Genomic DNA, 18934 nt, shown 5'->3' on the forward strand with positions numbered 1-18934 from the left:
CTCACTAGTTCCTGTATCTTTCTCAACATTCCTCAATATTGCTCTAAAACCTTTTGGCTTCACAGAGAGACCAGCCTACTGCTCAGTTACAGGTACTGCTTACATACCAATCTACGTGTATAGACACACGTCCACAAGGGTCCGGCTAAAGGTACTGTAGAACAACATCACTAACACGCTGCTCCAGTGTCTGAGACTTGAACAGTGCTGATGTCTCCCTGCCTTTCCTCTGATACAGATATCTTCACAGCACCTCTTGAGGCAGGTATCTTCACAGCACCTCTTGAGGCAGGTATCTTCACAGCACCTCTTAAGGCAGGTATCTTCACAGCACCTCTTGAGGCAGGTATCTTCACAGCACCTCTGAGGCAGGTATCTTCACAGCACCTCTGAGGCAGGTATCTTCACAGCACCTCTGAGGCAGGTATCTTCACAGCACCTCTGAGGCAGGTATCTTCACAGCACCTCTTGAGGCAGGTATCTTCACAGCACCTCTGAGGCAGGTATCTTCACAGCACCTCTTGAGGCAGGTATCTTCACAGCACCTCGAGGCAGGTATCTTCACAGCACCTCGAGGCAGGTATCTTCACAGCACCAGTGAGAGGGGTGGCAGGTAGCTTAGTGGTTAAGAGCGTTGTGCCAGTAACCGAAAGGTCGCTGGTTCTAATCCTCGAGTCGACTAGGTGAAAAATCTATCTATGTGCCCTTGAGCAAGGCATTTAACCCTAATTGCTCCTGTAAGTCGCTCTGGATAAGAGCGTCTGCTAAATGACTAAAATGTAAATGTCTACTTCATCAGATTCACTGCCATGGACAACAAAACCTCCAAGGGGTTGTCTGTTCTGTTGTATAAGAATGGCCAGTCTGTTATGTGGTCCGGTCAGTGGAATGAAAAGGTGCAGCGATTCTAGAGTTGGAGAAAGGGGACATGGTCCAAATGAGTCTCTTCTCCGGCTACTGGATCTACGACGATCACAATAACCACAGCACCTTCAGTGGATGTCTGCTGTTCCCTATGTGAGGGGAACATCCCACAGGCTGTCCTGAATTCATATGTAAACACTTCAATAGACATGATGCGAAGCAAAATGACTCCTGTTTGATTTCATGTACAACATTATGATGAAAGCGTACATTCATGTATGCACACAGCTCTTCATTTCAGGTGGAAAGTTATGGGTGACGGTTAAGAGTGGGACTGTGTTATGGAACTCCTTGAGGGTCCCCATGATTCAGTTCGAGCAGAACAACTGACAGAATCTTAAAACTAAAACCGATAGTTCGATAACTAGTAAATACTCCCTCACAAATGTCAACCTAGAAAAAATGAATTCCGTCTCAAAAAACCCACAAGTGCGCAGATAGGATACCATCCTATTTCAATACTCTACAACAATATTCTTTAGCAATGTGTACACTTCTTTAAGAATATGACACAAAAGTCCCTCCTCAGAAAACAACCGTTCTGTAGGGTCAACATGTCTGATTCAGAGTAATGCTGTAATAAAGAACAATGACAACAATCTGACCTCCCAGACATTGTGCCTATATGCGAGTTCAACAATATGAACAGCACATTAACGTAAAGATGACATGTGCTTGGTTGATACACATACACTAGCAGAGTGTGCAAAGCTGTCATCAAGGCAAAGGGTGGCTACTTTGAAGAATCTCAAATTATGAAATATATTTTGATTTGTTTAACACTTTTTTGGTTACTACATGATTCCATATGGTGTTATTTCATAGTTTTGATGTCTTCACTATTATTCTACAATGTAGAAAATAGTAAAAAATAAAAGGAAAACCCTGGAATGAGTAGGTGTGTCCAAACTTTTGACTGGTAATGTATGTATGTATATATTTCCCACTCACTCTCTCCGGTGAGGTCGACAGAGAGGATGGCTCGGGGGTACAGGCAGTGCCTGGAGGAGGAGGAGGAGGAGGGGGGGGGGAGAGTAGACGACGTAGACCGCTCCAGGAAGGACAGGGACATGTCATCGTAGTCCGAATAACCTGCAGGGGAGAACACACAGAATTCATTTTTATGATGCATTGATGTGCTACTTCTAATGCCTGTGTATCCTTTCCTATATAATTACTGGTGTTGTGTGTGTTGGCTGGTGCAATCAAATCCCCCCTTTGAGGATTGATAAAGCACTATATTTTGTCTCATCTTATCTTGGATCTATGTTTACAATAAGCTATAACATGGACTGGTCATTCAATGACAACATACTACAGACAACAGCAGGAGCCCTTGGAGAAGCATTAAGACACCGCACCTCAACTAAACTTACAGTGCTGCTTGGATTCACAACAGCAGGAGCCCTTGGAGAAGCATTAAGACACAGCACCTCAACTAAACTTACAGTGCTGCTTGGATTCACAACAGCAGGAGTCCTTGGAGAAGCATTAAGACACAGCACCTCAACTAAACTTACAGTGCTGCTTGGATTCACAACAGCAGGAGTCCTTGGAGAAGCATTAAGACACAGCACCTCAACTAAACTTACAGTGCTGCTTGGATTCACAACAGCAGGAGCCCTTGGAGAAGCATTAAGACACAGCACCTCAACTAAACTTACAGTGCTGCTTGGATTCACAACAGCAGGAGTCCTTGGAGAAGCATTAAGACACAGCACCTCAACTAAACTTACAGTGCTGCTTGGATTCACAACAGCAGGAGTCCTTGGAGAAGCATTAAGACACCGCACCTCAACTAAACTTACAGTGCTGCTTGGATTCACAACAGCAGGAGCCCTTGGAGAAGCATTAAGACACAGCACCTCAACTAAACTTACAGTGCTGCTTGGATTCACAACAGCAGGAGCCCTTGGAGAAGCATTAAGACACAGCACCTCAACTAAACTTACAGTGCTGCTTGGATTCACAACAGCAGGAGCCCTTGGAGAAGCATTAAGACACAGCACCTCAACTAAACTTACAGTGCTGCTTGGATTCACAACAGCAGGAGCCCTTGGAGAAGCATTAAGACACAGCACCTCAACTAAACTTACAGTGCTGCTTGGATTCACAACAGCAGGAGTCCTTGGAGAAGCATTAAGACACAGCACCTCAACTAAACTTACAGTGCTGCTTGGATTCACAACAGCAGGAGTCCTTGGAGAAGCATTAAGACACAGCACCTCAACTAAACTTACAGTGCTGCTTGGATTCACAACAGCAGGAGCCCTTGGAGAAGCATTAAGACACAGCACCTCAACTAAACTTACAGTGCTGCTTGGATTCACAACAGCAGGAGCCCTTGGAGAAGCATTAAGACACAGCACCTCAACTAAACTTACAGTGCTGCTTGGATTCACAACAGCAGGAGTCCTTGGAGAAGCATTAAGACACAGCACCTCAACTAAACTTACAGTGCTGCTTGGATTCACAACAGCAGGAGTCCTTGGAGAAGCATTAAGACACAGCACCTCAACTAAACTTACAGTGCTGCTTGGATTCACAACAGCAGGAGTCCTTGGAGAAGCATTAAGACACAGCACCTCAACTAAACTTACAGTGCTGCTTGGATTCACAACAGCAGGAGTCCTTGGAGAAGCATTAAGACACAGCACCTCAACTAAACTTACAGTGCTGCTTGGATTCACAACAGCAGGAGTCCTTGGAGAAGCATTAAGACACAGCACCTCAACTAAACTTACAGTGCTGCTTGGATTCACAACAGCAGGAGTCCTTGGAGAAGCATTAAGACACAGCACCTCAACTAAACTTACAGTGCTGCTTGGATTCACAACAGCAGGAGCCCTTGGAGAAGCATTAAGACACAGCACCTCAACTAAACTTACAGTGCTGCTTGGATTCACAACAGCAGGAGTCCTTGGAGAAGCATTAAGACACAGCACCTCAACTAAACTTACAGTGCTGCTTGGATTCACAACAGCAGGAGTCCTTGGAGAAGCATTAAGACACAGCACCTCAACTAAACTTACAGTGCTGCTTGGATTCACAACAGCAGGAGTCCTTGGAGAAGCATTAAGACACAGCACCTCAACTAAACTTACAGTGCTGCTTGGATTCACAACAGCAGGAGTCCTTGGAGAAGCATTAAGACACAGCACCTCAACTAAACTTACAGTGCTGCTTGGATTCACAACAGCAGGAGTCCTTGGAGAAGCATTAAGACACAGCACCTCAACTAAACTTACAGTGCTGCTTGGATTCACAACAGCAGGAGCCCTTGGAGAAGCATTAAGACACAGCACCTCAACTAAACTTACAGTGCTGCTTGGATTCACAACAGCAGGAGCCCTTGGAGAAGCATTAAGACACAGCACCTCAACTAAACTTACAGTGCTGCTTTGATTCACAACAGCAGGAGTCCTTGGAGAAGCATTAAGACACAGCACCTCAACTAAACTTACAGTGCTGCTTGGATTCACAACAGCAGGAGTCCTTGGAGAAGCATTAAGACACAGCACCTCAACTAAACTTACAGTGCTGCTTGGATTCACAACAGCAGGAGTCCTTGGAGAAGCATTAAGACACAGCACCTCAACTAAACTTACAGTGCTGCTTGGATTCACAACAGCAGGAGTCCTTGGAGAAGCATTAAGACACAGCACCTCAACTAAACTTACAGTGCTGCTTGGATTCACAACAGCAGGAGCCCTTGGAGAAGCATTAAGACACAGCACCTCAACTAAACTTACAGTGCTGCTTGGATTCACAACAGCAGGAGCCCTTGGAGAAGCATTAAGACACAGCACCTCAACTAAACTTACAGTGCTGCTTGGATTCACAACAGCAGGAGTCCTTGGAGAAGCATTAAGACACAGCACCTCAACTAAACTTACAGTGCTGCTTGGATTTCCTCTTCTTCTTCTTCTTCTTCTTCTGTTTGATTTTGAAGTGATCCTTCTCTTTCCTCCTCTCTTTATCCTTGTCCTTCTTTTTTCCTGAAAAGCAGAACATTATTTAATCATCAACTCGTTTTGCGGGAACAATTGAGATACTTTATTTAGTACAACCGCAACAAGAGAAATTGAACACAATCTCACCGATCATCTGGCATTTCTCCTCCAGTTTCACCTTCTTCTCAATCTTCATTAATCCTGTAGGAGACATGTACGTAATGTGATCACAGTTCTCTGCGGCTAACTGTGTTGATTTAAGTTACGTCCCAAATGGCACCCTATTCCCTATATAGTGCACTACTTTTGACTGTTTATTTTTCCTTCTCTTGTATTTCAGGTGTTTTTCTTCTAATTGTTGGGAAAGAGCTGGCCAATTAAGCATTCCACTGTGCTGTTTTACACCTGCATGTGACAATAAAACTGGAAAACATCTTGAAAACAAAAGTAGTTCACCATATAGGGAATAGGGTGCCATTTGGGACGTAGCCTCAGGAAGGCCCACCGCCCTGCCACTAACCTGGCTCCAGGTGCTTGTCCTTATCGATCACCTTCTTCAGGATCTTGTCGTAGAGGGACTCAAAGCTCTTCTCCGGAGGCGGAGGAGGGAGAGACAGCTCTGTGCTGTCAGAACTCATGGAGGCAGAGGAGCGCTTCTTCCTGTTCAACTTGGGAGGTTTCAGACAGCTCCCCAGTCCAGTACAGTCCGGTTGGAACATATGGCCCGGAGGGGACAGTGCTGGGGGACAGAGGAGACAGTATAAAACATATGGCCCTGAGGGGACAGAGGAGACAGTATAAAACATATGGCATTGAGGAGACAGAGGAGACAGTATAAAACATATGGTCCTGAGGGGATAGAGGAGACAGTATAAAACATATGGCCCTGAGGGGACAGAGGAGACAGTATAAAACATATGGCCCTGAGGGGACAGCGCTGGGGGACAGAGGGGGGTGAGACAGAGTATAGGGTGTCATTTGGAACACAGTTTTGTGAATTTGTGTATTCATGTTACATACAACTAACTGTGTTTTCAAATGAATGAAATCTAAATCCATACACGATGAGGTGGAGACAGTCCTGCGTCTCTTTGCGTTGTCAGGGACCTCCAGCAGGGTGGTGGTGGGCATGGAGGCTGAGGTGGCCCGGGTACGACCAGCCCTGTCTGGGGAGCCTGTCAGCTCAGAGTCCTGGAGGTCCTTGTCAGCGTTGTGGTAATACTTGAGGTGGTAGTCCAGCAGCTTGGCTTTGCGGAAGGCCTTGGAGCACCCGGGGATCTTACACTTGTAGTGGTCCAGGTCGTTGGGAGACGTAGGGTCGTCAGACCGCTTGGTGTTCATGACTGAAAGAGTGAGAGGTGACACACAGAGGAGAGAGGCACAGTGAGGGGGAAGGAATGCTTTTCTGGATGATCAAGTCCCTCAGTCGAGCACCTGACACCCTTTATGTTCAAGCTGAGCTGAAGCGCGTTTGAGTATGCTTTCATTCTATCGGACAGAGAGGACTTCGCAAAGATCAGCGTCTTATTGGAACATGAATAATAATTGCAGTAACCCGTGAAGGAAATGAAAAGTCATGGTTAAACGTAATACGATCAAACTAAAATAATATGGAATAAGCTTGAGGAGAAAACCTACTTGGCTCCCTGGTGTGCTTGTTCAGTTTAGGGGTCCTGGTTGTCCTCCTACCAGGGGCTACAAATAACACAGATGGATTAGGAAATGATCTAACATACAGTACCAGTCAAAAGTTTGGACACACCTACTCATTCCAGGGTTTTTCTTTATTTTTACTATTTTCTACATTGTAGAATAATAGTGAAGACATCAAAACTATGAAATAACACATATGGAATCATGTAGTAACCAAAAACGTGTTAAACAATTCAAAATATATTTTAGATTTTGGATTCTTCAAATAGCCACCCTTTGCCTTGATGACAGCTTTGCACACTCTAGGCATTCTCTCAACCAGCTTCATGAGGTAGTCACCTGGAATGCATTTCAATTAACAGGTGTGCCTTCTTAAAAGTTAATTTGTGGAATGCGTTTGAGCCAATCAGTTGTGTTGTGACGATTTGGTAAAAGACCAAGTCCATATTATGGCAAGAACAGCTCAAATAAGCAAAGAGAAACGACAGTCAATCATTACTTTAAGACATGAAGGGCAGTCAATATGGAACATTTCAAGAACTTTGGAAGTTTCTTCAAGTGCAGTCGCAAAAACCATCAAGTGCAATGATGAAACTGGCTCTCATGAGGACCACCACAGGAATGGAAGACCCAGAGTTACCTCTGCTGCAGAGGATAAGTTCATTAGTTACCAGCCTCAGAAATTGCAGCCCAAATAAATGCTTCACAGAGCTCAAGTAACAGACACATCAACTGTTTAGAGGTGACTGTGTGAATCAGGCCTTCATGGTCGAATTGCTGCAAAGAAACCACTACTAAAGGACACCAATAAGAAGAAGAGAATTGCTTGTGCCAAGAAACACGAGCAATGGACAATAGACTGGTGGAAATGTGTCCTTTGGTCTGGAGTCCAAATTGAAGATTTTTGGTTCCAACCGCCATATCTTTGTGAGACGTGCTGTGGGTGAACGGATGATCTCCGCATGTGTATTTCCCACCGTAAAGCATGGAGAAGGAGGTGTTATGGTGTGGGGGTGCTTTGCTGGTGACACTGTGTGATTTATTTAGAATTCAAGGCACACTTAACCAGCATGGCTACCACAGCATTCTGCAGCGATACACCATCCCATCTGGCTTGGGCTTAGTGGGACTATCATTTGTTTTTCAACAGGACAATGACCCAACATAGCTCCAGGCTATGTAAGGGCTATTTTACCAAGAAGGAGAGTGATGGAGTGCTGCACCAGATGACCTGGCCTCCACAATCCCCCGACCTCAACCCAATTGAGATGGTTTGGGATGAGTCGGACCGCAGAGTGAAGGAAAAGCAGCCAACAAGTGCTCAGCATATGTGGGAACTCCTTCAAGACTGTTGGAAAAGCATTCCAGGTGAAACTGGTTGAGAGAATGACAAGAGTGTGCAAAGCTGTCATCAAGGCAAAGGGTGGCTATTTGAAGAATCTCAAATATAAAATATATTCTGATTTGTTTAACAGTTTTGTGTTTACTACATGATTCCATATGTGTTATTTCATAGTTTTGATGTCTTCACTTTTATTCTGCAATGTAAAAAATAGTAAAAAATAAAGAAAAACCCTTGAATGAGTAGGTGTCCAAACTTTTGACTGGTAGTGTACATTATACTGTACAATGTGTCCCTAATGGCACCCTATTCCCCTATAAAGTACACTACTTTGGCGCACTTTGTAGGGAATAGGGTGCCATTTTTAGATGCAGCCGTTGAGAATAAATAACTTGCCCAGTCATACATTACCTGCAGCTAAGGGTGGGAATTTGTCTGCCACTGCCGTATGATTGGCCGATGGCCCGTCAGTCAGCTGGTCTCTGTGTGTGATTGGCGAATGAGATGGCGTGAGGATGGAGGCAGTCGTTGGAGGTTTGGGTGGTATGCCGACACAGTAGTTGTGGAGGGTCGATGACTCTGCCCTCTCCACAGAGTTTGCCACTTGATCTAAGGAGGAACATCACACACAGAATAGATTCAGGGGTGAATAAATAGATGTGTTTTCCTGGTTGTTCATCTCGTTTCTTGGTCAGGGTCGTGTTCATTAGTGCACACTGTAGAAAACTTTATTTAAAATTAAAACAAGCGTTTCTTATTTGACAGGTTCAGGTAGTTCCCTCCCTGTTTCGGCCGATTTGCTTCCATTTGGTTCCTAAGTTAATATGACCCAGGTCACGTCGGCAGCCAGGAATAAATCCTGTCACTCAAGGCTGCACTCACCCTCTGGAGAGGAGGGGTCTTTGTGAGATGTGTTGTGCTCCCTCCCATGGGGTGAGGGGTCAGGGCACTGGGTGATGGTGGGGCGAGAGGTCACGCTGGAGTCAGAGTTTATATCAGGGCTGACGGTGGCCAGGCGCTGGGAGCGTCTCCTCCTCTGGATCTGTTCTGAGCTCCTGGGGGAGCCTGTAGGAACCGCCTCACCGTGCCCTGTTGGAGAGGAAGCACAGCCATGCCACTTAACAACCACCAAATGAACAACTAAGAATCATCATGGAAAATAGTTTTGTGCTGACAGTGATCACAGCCCTAGTACCCCCTAAATCTTCTGAGGCAATTCGTTTTGTTTTTCCCAAAAAAAATCTTCTAAAAACTGTATAGATAAAGTTAATATTGGTAACACCACTTGTGTCTAAAAGCCTTCACTACTTTGAGTCAGTTAGCGGTAGTACTTTTTCCACTATGATCCTGTCCCTCAGCAGACCGACCTGAGGGAGCCATGTCAGGGCAGCTGTGTCTGGGGGAGGGACTCAGCATGGACTCTGGAGCTGACATGGTGTCCTCCCCAGCGGACAGAGTAGTGATGGAGCAGGGCGGCCTGGAAGGTCTCTGGGTCTGGTTGCTGTTAACCATGAGAATGGGTTCCTCATTATTTGACAAATTATTGTACAAATAGCAGCAAAAATCTGAATTACAAGTACAACTTACAATGACATTATTAAATACAAATTATTACCCGATTACAATACACTATGATATATATATATAAATAACTCACAGATTTTTTTAGGTGCATTGAAAGTCAACAGCTATCTTGTCAAAAGCTACCTGTTGGACTCAGCAGAGTGGTGCTTCAGACGCCTGTTCCGACACTTGGCTGGAGAGCCTGTCATCGGGGACCCAGTCTCTCTCTGGGTCTGCCCTTGTATGGAATCACGGTTTGCTGTTCTTGGCACCTTCTGGAGGAACACAGAGAGGAATACACAGTAGGATTGCTGTCATGAATTGACTCTTAGGCAGAGTGCCAAATGGGATCCTATTCTCTATTTAGTACACTACTTTTGTTATGGGCTTAGGTCAAAAGCAGTGCACTATATAGGGAATAGGGTGCCATTTGGGACACAACCTTAGAAAAACCAATAAACATACTATGGAGCAAAGTCTGTCTTTTATATATATATATATATATATATTATATATATATATATATATATTATTATTATTACACACAATTTTTTATATATCTATATATCTACAGTACAAGTCAAAAGTTTGGACACACCTACTCCTTCCAGGTTCTTTCTACATTGTAGAATAATAGTGAAGAAATCAAAACTATGAAATAACACATATGGAATCATGTAGTAACCAAAAAAGTGTTAAACAAATCAAAATATATTTTATATTTGAGATTCTTCAAAGTAGCCACCCTTTGCCTTGATGACAGCTTTGCACACTCTTGGCATTTTCTCAACCAGCTTCATGAGGTAGTCACCTGGAATGTATTTCAATAAACAGGTGTCCCTTCTTAAAAAGTTAATTTGTGGAATTTCTTTCCTTCTTAATGCGTTTGAGCCAATCAGTTGTGTTGTGACAAGGTAGGGGTGGTATATAGAAGATAGCCTTATTTGGTGAGTGACTAGCTGGTACATTATCTACACTACAGTAGTGACTAGCTGGTACATTATCTACACTACCGTAGTGACTAGCTGGTACATTATCTACACTACAGTAGTGACTAGCTGGTACATTATCTACACTACAGTAGTGACTAGCTGGTACCTGTTGTTGGTACATTATCTACACTACAGGATTGACTAGCTGGTACATTATCTACACTACAGTAGTGACTAGCTGGTACATTATCTACACTACAGTAGTGACAAGCTGGTACATTATCTACACTACAGTAGTGACTAGCTGGTACATTATCTACACTACAGTAGTGACTAGCTGGTACATTATCTCCACTACAGGAGTGACTAGCTGGTACATTATCTACACTACCGTAGTGACTAGCTGGTACATTATCTACACTACAGTAGTGACTAGCTGGTACATTATCTACACTACAGTAGTGACTAGCTGGTACCTGTTGTTGGTACATTATCTACACTACAGTAGTGACTAGCTGGTACATTATCTACACTACAGTAGTGACTAGCTGGTACTTGTTGTTGGGACGTCACCTGGACTTCTGTCCGCTCCTTCTTGCAGTCAGCATCATCTTCATGGGATCCTGAAGACAGAGGAATAGGACCGGTTGGAACCCAACACACAATGTGTCTCCCAAATGGCACCCTGTATCCTCTATAGTGCACTACTTTTGACCCAGTCCCCTGGTCAAAGGTAGTGCACTGTAAAGGGAATAGGGTGCCATTTGGGAGACACATTGTAAATGTGATGGTTAACTAAGAATGAGGGCCCTGGGGTGAAATATGACCTGCGGTTTTACAGGCCTGGACCCTCTGGGGTGAAACAGCAACATCTAAATGATACCACTACTCCATATTTACATTTTAGTCATTTTAGCAGACGCTCTTATCCAGAGCGACTTACAGTTAGTGAATACATATTTTTTTTATACTGGCCCCCCGTGGGAATCGAACCCACAACCCTGGCGTTGCAAACGCCATGCTCTATCAACTGAGCTACATCCCTGCCGGCTATTCCCTCCCCTACCCTGGACGACGCTGGGCCAATTGTGCGCCGCCCATGAGTCTCCCGGTCGCGGCCGGCTGCGACAGAGCCTGGATTCGAACCAGGATCTCTAGTGGCACAGTTTGCACTGCGATGCAGTGCCTTAGACCACTGCGCCACTCAGGAGAACAGTGATTCTTTACATATCACTGCTGTATGATACTAACATACTGGCTACATGACAACAGCAACATCTAAATGATACCACTACTCCATATCACTGCTGTATGATACTAACATACTGGCTACATGACAACAGGCACTGAGAAATTACAATTCATTTTTAAGGCTGTGTCCCAATATAGTTCCCTATATAGTGCACTACTTTTGACCAGGAGACCATAAGGAGAGGACTCAAGTTACCCAGTTTGTCAGAGTCGGACTGATCCTGCAGCTCTTCATCCATCTCTTCTTCACCATCCTCATCGTCAGACTTCCCTCCGTGAGGGTCGTCCCTGTCCTTGTTGCTGTTGGCACTGGTACGAGCTGTACTGCTTCCTTTGCCCTTGGCTGCAGCCGAGGCAGCTTTCACCAGGGCTATCCAGTCCTGTTGGAGGAGAGAGTTGTTTTATCCATAGCTTTTTTTCCTACTTAGTTTTGTTGTACATTGTCCTTGTTGTTGTTGTTTGAAAAGGCACTTTAAATCCAATGTATTCATATTTTGTTATTATTAGTAGTATTAAGAGACTCCTGGTTAGATCAAACGTCTGATAAATGCGTCTATTCTATAGGCTGCTGCTGTAAGTTAGTTAGGTTACGTCTCAAATGGTACCCCTACTACCATTTGGGACTCGGACTTAGTGTATGGAGAAGGAACCTGCTTAACCCTGACTAAAGAGATCCTCTAGGTGTAAGACTAGGTCACGACCTTGGTCGGTGAGAAAACAGTAAGCCTCAATAGTAAAGAATCACTATATTTGGCCTGTACGGACTTCTGCTTTAACGATTAGCTACTACTTTCCAAGTGTGCTGCACACTAAAGTAAAAACATTCTGAGTAAAATAAATGAAATCTTAATTAAGTAGTAAGTAAGATTAGACTGTGGTCTCCTTGGAGAGTGCCTGCTGGTTGGAACAAGGGAGATGCCAGCAAGTCTATCCTGCCAGAACTGTGGGAATCAGCCTTCGCATTAAATCCAGCAATTCCCTGTTGCCCTTTACCTTCTGAAAAAGAGGGAGAAGTGAAATAGAAAATTATGGTATCCTACACTGTCTACAACCTACAATAGACTTTCAGGAATTTTTACTTGCCTTCTATTAAATCAGTATATCTATAAATGCCAATTCTTAGCTATACACTGTGTGCACAATTATTAGGCAAGTCAGTATTTTGACCATATCATCATTATTATGCATATTTCCCAACTCCAAGCTGCATAAACTGGAATGCTTATTGGATTTAAGCATATCAGGTGATGTGTATTTGTGTAATGAGGGAGGGTGTGGCCTAAGGAGATCAACACTCTACATCAAGGTGTGTATAATTATTAGGCAGCTTCTTTTCCTCAGGCAAAATGGGCCAAACAAGAGATTTAACTGACTCTGAAAAGTCAAGAATTGTCAAAAATATTTCAGAGGGATGCAGCACTCTTGAAATTGCTAAGATATTGGGGCGTGATCACAGAACCATCAAACGTTTTGTTGCAAATAGTCAACAGGGTTGCAAGAATCGTGTTGAGAAAAAAAGACGCAAATGAACTGCCAAAGATTTGAGAAGAATCAAACGTGAAGCTACCAGGAACCCATTATCCTCCAGTGCTGTCATATTCCAGAACTGCAACCTACCTGGAGTGCCCAGAAGTACAAGGTGTTCAGTGCTCAGAGACATGGCCAAGGTAAGGAAGGCTGAAACCCGACCACCACTGAACAAGACACATAAGTTGAAACGTCAAGACTGGACCAAGAAATATCTGAAGACAGATTTTTCAAAGGTTTTATGGACTGATGAGATGAGAGTGACTCTTGACGGACCAGATGGATGTGCCCATGGCTGGATCAGTAACGGGCACGGAGCTCCACTTCGACTCAGACGCCAGCAAGGTGGAGGTGGGGTACTGGTATGGGCTGGTATTATTAAAGATGAGCTAGTTGGACCTTTTCGAGTTGAAGATGGACTCAAACTCAACTCCCAAACCTACTGCCAGTTTTTAGAAGACACTTTCTTCAAGCAGTGGTACAGGAAAAAGTCTGCATCTTTTTCAGGACCATGATTTTTATGCAGGACAATGCTCCATCGCATGTATCGAAGTACTCCACTGCGTGGCTAGCCAGTAAAGGCCTTAAAGATGAAACAATAATGACATGGCCCCCTGACCTAAACCCTATTGAGAACTTGTGGTCCCTTCTTAAACGGTCGATTAACGGTGAAGGAAAACAGTACCCCTCTCTGACCAGTGTCTGGGAGGCTGTGGTTGCTGCTGCACAAAAAGTTGATCGTCAACAGATCAAGAAACTGACAGACTCCATGGATGGAAGGCTTATGACTGTTATTGAAAAGAAGGGTGGCTATATTGGTCACAGATTTTTATTGAAATGTCAGAAATGTTTATTTGTAAATGTTGAGTTGTTTGTTTATTATTCTCACTTTAACAGATGATAATAAACAAGTGAGATGGGGAACTTTTCGTTTTTCATTTAGTTGCATAATAATTCTGCACACTAATAGTTGCCCAATAATTGTGCACACATAGATATTCTCCAAAAGAAAGCCAAAACCTCACTTTTACTTAAATATTCAGGTTTGAGGTTTATTAACATTTTGGATTGACCGAGAGCACTGTAGTTGTTCAATAATAAAATTAATCCTCAAACATACAACTTGCCTTATAATTGTGCACACAGTGTAATGCAGACTCTTAGCTATAAAGCCAGATTCTTAGCTATAATGCCAGATTCTTAGCTATAATGCCAGATTCTTAGCTATAAAGCCAGATTCTTAGCTATAATGCCAGATTCTTAGCTATAATGCCAGATTCTTAGCTATAATGCCAGATTCTTAGCTATAATGCCAGATTCTTAGCTATAATGCCAGATTCTTACTAAGCTACATTTCTTTCTTCTATTGGAGGAATGCCATGCTCATGCTGATTCCAGAATTGATTGTATGATCATGTGACCAGCTCACCTGTCCTTTTGCATCATCGGGCATGGATTTGATATGAATTCTTTTCACACAGCGAATAACTCCATCATAAAACTGCACCGTGTAGGTACCTAGAATTGAACAAAGACACTTAGGTTGGGGAACACAATTGCAAGTCAGTGTGTTATGTGTACTGGCCATATGTCCTGCTCCTGTCTTAGAAATAGTTAAAGTGATAAATACCCTCTTTGTTTACAGATTCAATCTTTGCAGGATAGTAGCGACAATCTGTCCATCGAGCAAGCACCTCTTCACCATCTCTCAATTCCTGTAAAACAAGCCAAACACAAACCTCCATTACTCTAAACATGTATTTCACAAACACGTGTCATGAGAGACAAAAGTTTGGTGAGGAGTATTTCTGTCTGTAATAAAGCCCTTTTGTGGGAAAAAAACGAATTCTGATTGGCTGTGCCTGGCTCCCAAGTGGGTGGGCCTATGACCTTCCAGGCCCACCCATGGCTGCTCCCCTGCCCAGTCGTGAAATCCATAGATTAGGGCCTAATGAATTTACTTCAATTGACAGATTTTTTTTCTATGAACTGTAACTCAGTACAATCTTTGAAATTGTTGCATTTATATTTTTGTCCAGTATAGATACTGTACTTGTATCCACTTTACTGTAGAAGCACTAAATGTTGTCTGATTCAGGATGTAAGGAATTTCTTGTAAGGTTGCAAGTGTAGCTTGAACATTTCATTAAAGGCCCAGTGCAGTAAAAAAAACGTGATTTCCTGTGTGTTATATACATTTCCACACTGAGGTTGGAATAATACTGTGAAATGATAATGCCCTTTTAGTGTAAGAGCTGTTTGAAAAGGCCGCCTGAAATTTCAGCCTGTTTCGGTGGGATGGAGTTTTGGAGTGCCTGGTGACATCAACAGGCGGTAAATTAGTTAATAGACCAATAAGAAAGAGAGTTCCAAACCTCTCTGCCAACAACAGCAAGTTTTCAGTTTACCCCTCCTCATTCAGACCACTCCCAGACAGTCCTAGCAAAATCCTTGCTTGAGAAATGTCTCTTTGCTAAGAAGCTATTTTTGTTTCTTTTTTGACCATTTTAATTGAAAACAATCACAGTAAGGTACTAAATGATTTAATATTGAGATAATAACGGCTGCATTGGACCTTTAAGGCAAAGGGGAAAGTTTGTAACACGAAAAGCTCAAAGATAAATGTTACAAACATAGGACAGGAACACAAAGACAAAAAGCTTGAATGACACAGAATGAGCCCCTTTAGACCACCGTATAGCGCTGCAGTATGGCAATGGCTAAACTCTGGTATAGCTATATGTCAGATTCAGTTATGCCTCAACAAAAATGATCTGACAGTTTTGACCAAAGCTGTGTTACGTGAATAACCGAAACAGTGAGTGAGACAAGCAGTTAATAATTCAGCCAAATCACTGAAAAATGGGACAACTGGGAATGTATGTATACTTGTCTCGGCTGCGGTAACTCTGTTTGGTCCTCTGTGCTCTCTGTACATCCAGGAAGCTCATCAAGGCGAGATGCTGACATCTCGCTGAGTCTCTCCTGGTAGAAATATTTATAAGGTATAAGGCATAAACAATTTGTTAATTCTTTTGAAAATTTAGTTCACTCAGAATCTTTATGTTACCACTATCCATCTATCACTCATCCGATTGACTGCACACTCTCATCCATCTGCTACAAAACTCCTCATGAGGCAAACTGTCTCTAACCCAGAGAAAGACGTTGTGAGTTCTTGGCATGCCATATGAGTTTAATCAAATCCATCCATATATTGCAAGCCACAGTACGTGGGGGAGTCTGTGACTCTCCCAATTAATATTTTCTCAATTCCTCACATCTTCTCAAATGGAGAAGAAGGTCTGAGGGGAGGGACCTTGGACCTTCTCCTCCAATACGATTGAGAACGCGTCAAGGAAATAGGATGCGAGGAATCGTGGAGAGACGAATTGAGAAATAGTCTGTGGCTGGACAAAAACACCTACAGTCATCTCCCCCTCCTCTTCCTTCAGTCCCTCTTTACGGAGTGTTGGCCTTTCAAGAGGCCGCAGTCGAGTGCTGTCCCAGGCGATCCACTCGTCATAGCGATGGCTCCAACGATCAAAGTGGACAAGCATCTTCCCCTCATCGAAATCAATGTCCTCAATGCGTGAGGAGTACCTGGGTTGTATAAGACAGAAGACAAATGAAAACAAGAACAAAATAAAACCTCTACTATGTTTCCTGTATGTCTGTCACTATGCACACGATTACATAAAGGAACTTGACTGTTACATACCATTTTTGTAGATAGTCTTGAGCTTCAATTCTAGCACCAACTTCAAAAGTGATCCCTGGACGATAAGGAACCTTCTTGCTCATCTTCACAACGTCTGGAGACTGATGATCGGTCTGTCTGTGGCAGCTGAAAACAAAACAAAAAGGTCATGGTTAGACCAGGTTAACATTTTCCATTTTAGTAATTTAGCAGACACTCTTATCCAGAGCAACTTACAGTTAGTGAGTGCATACATTTTCATACTGGCCCCCCGTGGGAAACGAACCCACAACCCTACACGAAGGTTAACTATCTGATACCCGTTCAATTGGCACCCTATGGGAAGGTGATTAGCTAGCTAGCTATATGGCTTAAGTAACAGAATGAACAATATTGTCTTGTTGAACTAGCTAGCTAGCATGATAGTTTGCTCACATTGGTCAGCAGTATTCCAGTTGATTCATAAAGCAAAAACGTTTTTCAAACAGATAGCTGGCTAGCTAGCTAACGTCCTCTCTAGTAAGCCAAATGGCTTTCAAACAAGCTGTTCAGACATGCCACTAGCCAGAATAGATTCAGACCCTACACTTGTTTGCAGCTGCATTGGGGTCAGACAGGCTTCCAGTTTCGATTAAGACACCGCGGAGCCGGTGCAAGATATAGCTCAAAAAAAGTACCTCAATCGAGGGATGAGAAATTAATTGTACTCCGAATTCTCCCATTATACCAACTGTTACACAGAAGATTTAATAACTTCTAGTTTTTCCATAAAAGTGACCTTTTCGTCCTCATAGTAGGTAGCAGAAGCCACAGCAGCAATTCCATAATGGCAGCTGTGGCTATTAGCTATCAGTCGTTCAATCTTCTCTGTGTAACAGTTGGAATAATGGGACAATTCAGAGTACAATGCATTTCTCATCTTTCTCATCCCTGTATTGAGGTACGTTTTCTGAGCCATATCTTGTGCCAGCTCAGCAGTGTCTTAATCTAAACAGGAAGCCTGTCTGACCCCAGTGCAACTGTAAGCAAGTGTAGGGTCAGAATCTATTCTGGCTAAAATGACACCACATATACTCACCCAACTGACACCTTTTACTAATTAAAACATCATGCACAATCATTCATACCAGTGCTAGTTAGCTAGTTAATCAACTCGTATGTTGAGTTGACTAACAAACGTCAACCATATATTTTCATATTATTCTTTAACTAGCTAGCTAGCTTAATTTACTAAGATAGCTACCAAGCCTAATTTACTAAGATAGCTAGCTAGCCTAATTTACTAAACGAGGTAGTTAGCTAGCAGGCTATCGTAAACTAGCTAGCTAGATTACCGCTAACTAGCTAAAGTTACACAAGCGGTTAGTTAGCCAACTAGCATGTCGGTTATTAAAAGTGGCAACAGTCGAGTGATAAAACAAGCGTTATATGAACATTTAATGATCGAAAGATAGTATATTAATTAGCAACAAAACGTTTAGGTAGCTGGCCGTTAGTTGTCAATTTACTATGGTAAATAATGCTACAGTAACTAGTTAACTTTGCAATAAGTAAGCTGGCTAAGTTAGCTAGCTAACGTTACATGTTTAACAGGGCTAACTACCTAACTAACGTATAGCTAGCTAGCTAACTAAAAGATGGTGATATGACAAGGGCAAAGAAAGTTAGATGAATATATGAATGAAATCCATGTATTTCACAGACTAAATGGCAAGCGAACTACTATTTGGGTTAGCTAGTTAAGTTAGCTATTAGCTTGTCCGACGATAACGCTAGCAAGTTAGCTAACTTGCTAGCAGCAAGCTAACTTGCCAACGTTAGCTCTGCAGAATAATATCTAGCCAAAAACTGTCAGGCAGTTTCTAGCTATCTAATGGCATACATTTCTCATGTATTTTGTGAGGGCGTTGTCCTCTTTGGAATGAATTGCAAATTGTTTTACCTTTGCGAACACATTTGGTAAATTATAGTTATTGTTATAAACTCATATCATGAGTACATATCAGTCTTCATCCCATTCTTCTGCTCAGATATTTACCCTAAACCAAATAGAGGGCGTTCCAACGTAACGACGTAACCACCCTGCCCC

General features: G+C 43.0%; 1 protein-coding gene across 7 annotated transcripts in view; it reads right to left on the reverse strand.

The window, feature by feature from the left end:
• LOC121542779 (PHD finger protein 20-like protein 1) overlaps positions 1 to 18893 on the reverse strand; it is a 28213-nt gene extending 9320 nt beyond the window's left edge. For 3 of the 7 annotated variants that reach the window (XM_045208555.1, XM_041852319.2, XM_045208553.1), the window contains exons 1-19: positions 18788 to 18893; positions 16867 to 16992; positions 16574 to 16748; positions 16035 to 16130; positions 14776 to 14860; positions 14575 to 14663; positions 12612 to 12614; positions 11815 to 11998; positions 10923 to 10990; positions 9580 to 9710; positions 9204 to 9373; positions 8755 to 8961; positions 8284 to 8481; positions 6516 to 6572; positions 5939 to 6220; positions 5398 to 5616; positions 5025 to 5078; positions 4821 to 4922; positions 1876 to 2016 (exon numbers count right to left, since the gene is read on the reverse strand). In XM_045208555.1, coding sequence (XP_045064490.1) covers positions 1876 to 2016; positions 4821 to 4922; positions 5025 to 5078; positions 5398 to 5616; positions 5939 to 6220; positions 6516 to 6572; positions 8284 to 8481; positions 8755 to 8961; positions 9204 to 9373; positions 9580 to 9710; positions 10923 to 10990; positions 11815 to 11998; positions 12612 to 12614; positions 14575 to 14663; positions 14776 to 14860; positions 16035 to 16130; positions 16574 to 16748; positions 16867 to 16992; positions 18788 to 18801 — 2401 coding nt within the window. In that variant the 5' untranslated portion in view covers positions 18802 to 18893. The remainder of the gene's footprint in view (positions 1 to 1875; positions 2017 to 4820; positions 4923 to 5024; positions 5079 to 5397; positions 5617 to 5938; positions 6221 to 6515; positions 6573 to 8283; positions 8482 to 8754; positions 8962 to 9203; positions 9374 to 9579; positions 9711 to 10922; positions 10991 to 11814; positions 11999 to 12611; positions 12615 to 14574; positions 14664 to 14775; positions 14861 to 16034; positions 16131 to 16573; positions 16749 to 16866; positions 16993 to 18787) is intronic. The other 4 variants (XM_045208556.1, XM_045208557.1, XM_045208558.1 and 1 more) reach the window with 4 other exon arrangements.
• Between the last annotated feature and the right edge of the window lie 41 nt (positions 18894 to 18934).

This window comes from Coregonus clupeaformis, chromosome 28 (genome assembly GCF_020615455.1).
Source record: "Coregonus clupeaformis isolate EN_2021a chromosome 28, ASM2061545v1, whole genome shotgun sequence".
In the NCBI taxonomy this organism is placed as follows: Eukaryota; Metazoa; Chordata; class Actinopteri; order Salmoniformes; family Salmonidae; genus Coregonus; species Coregonus clupeaformis.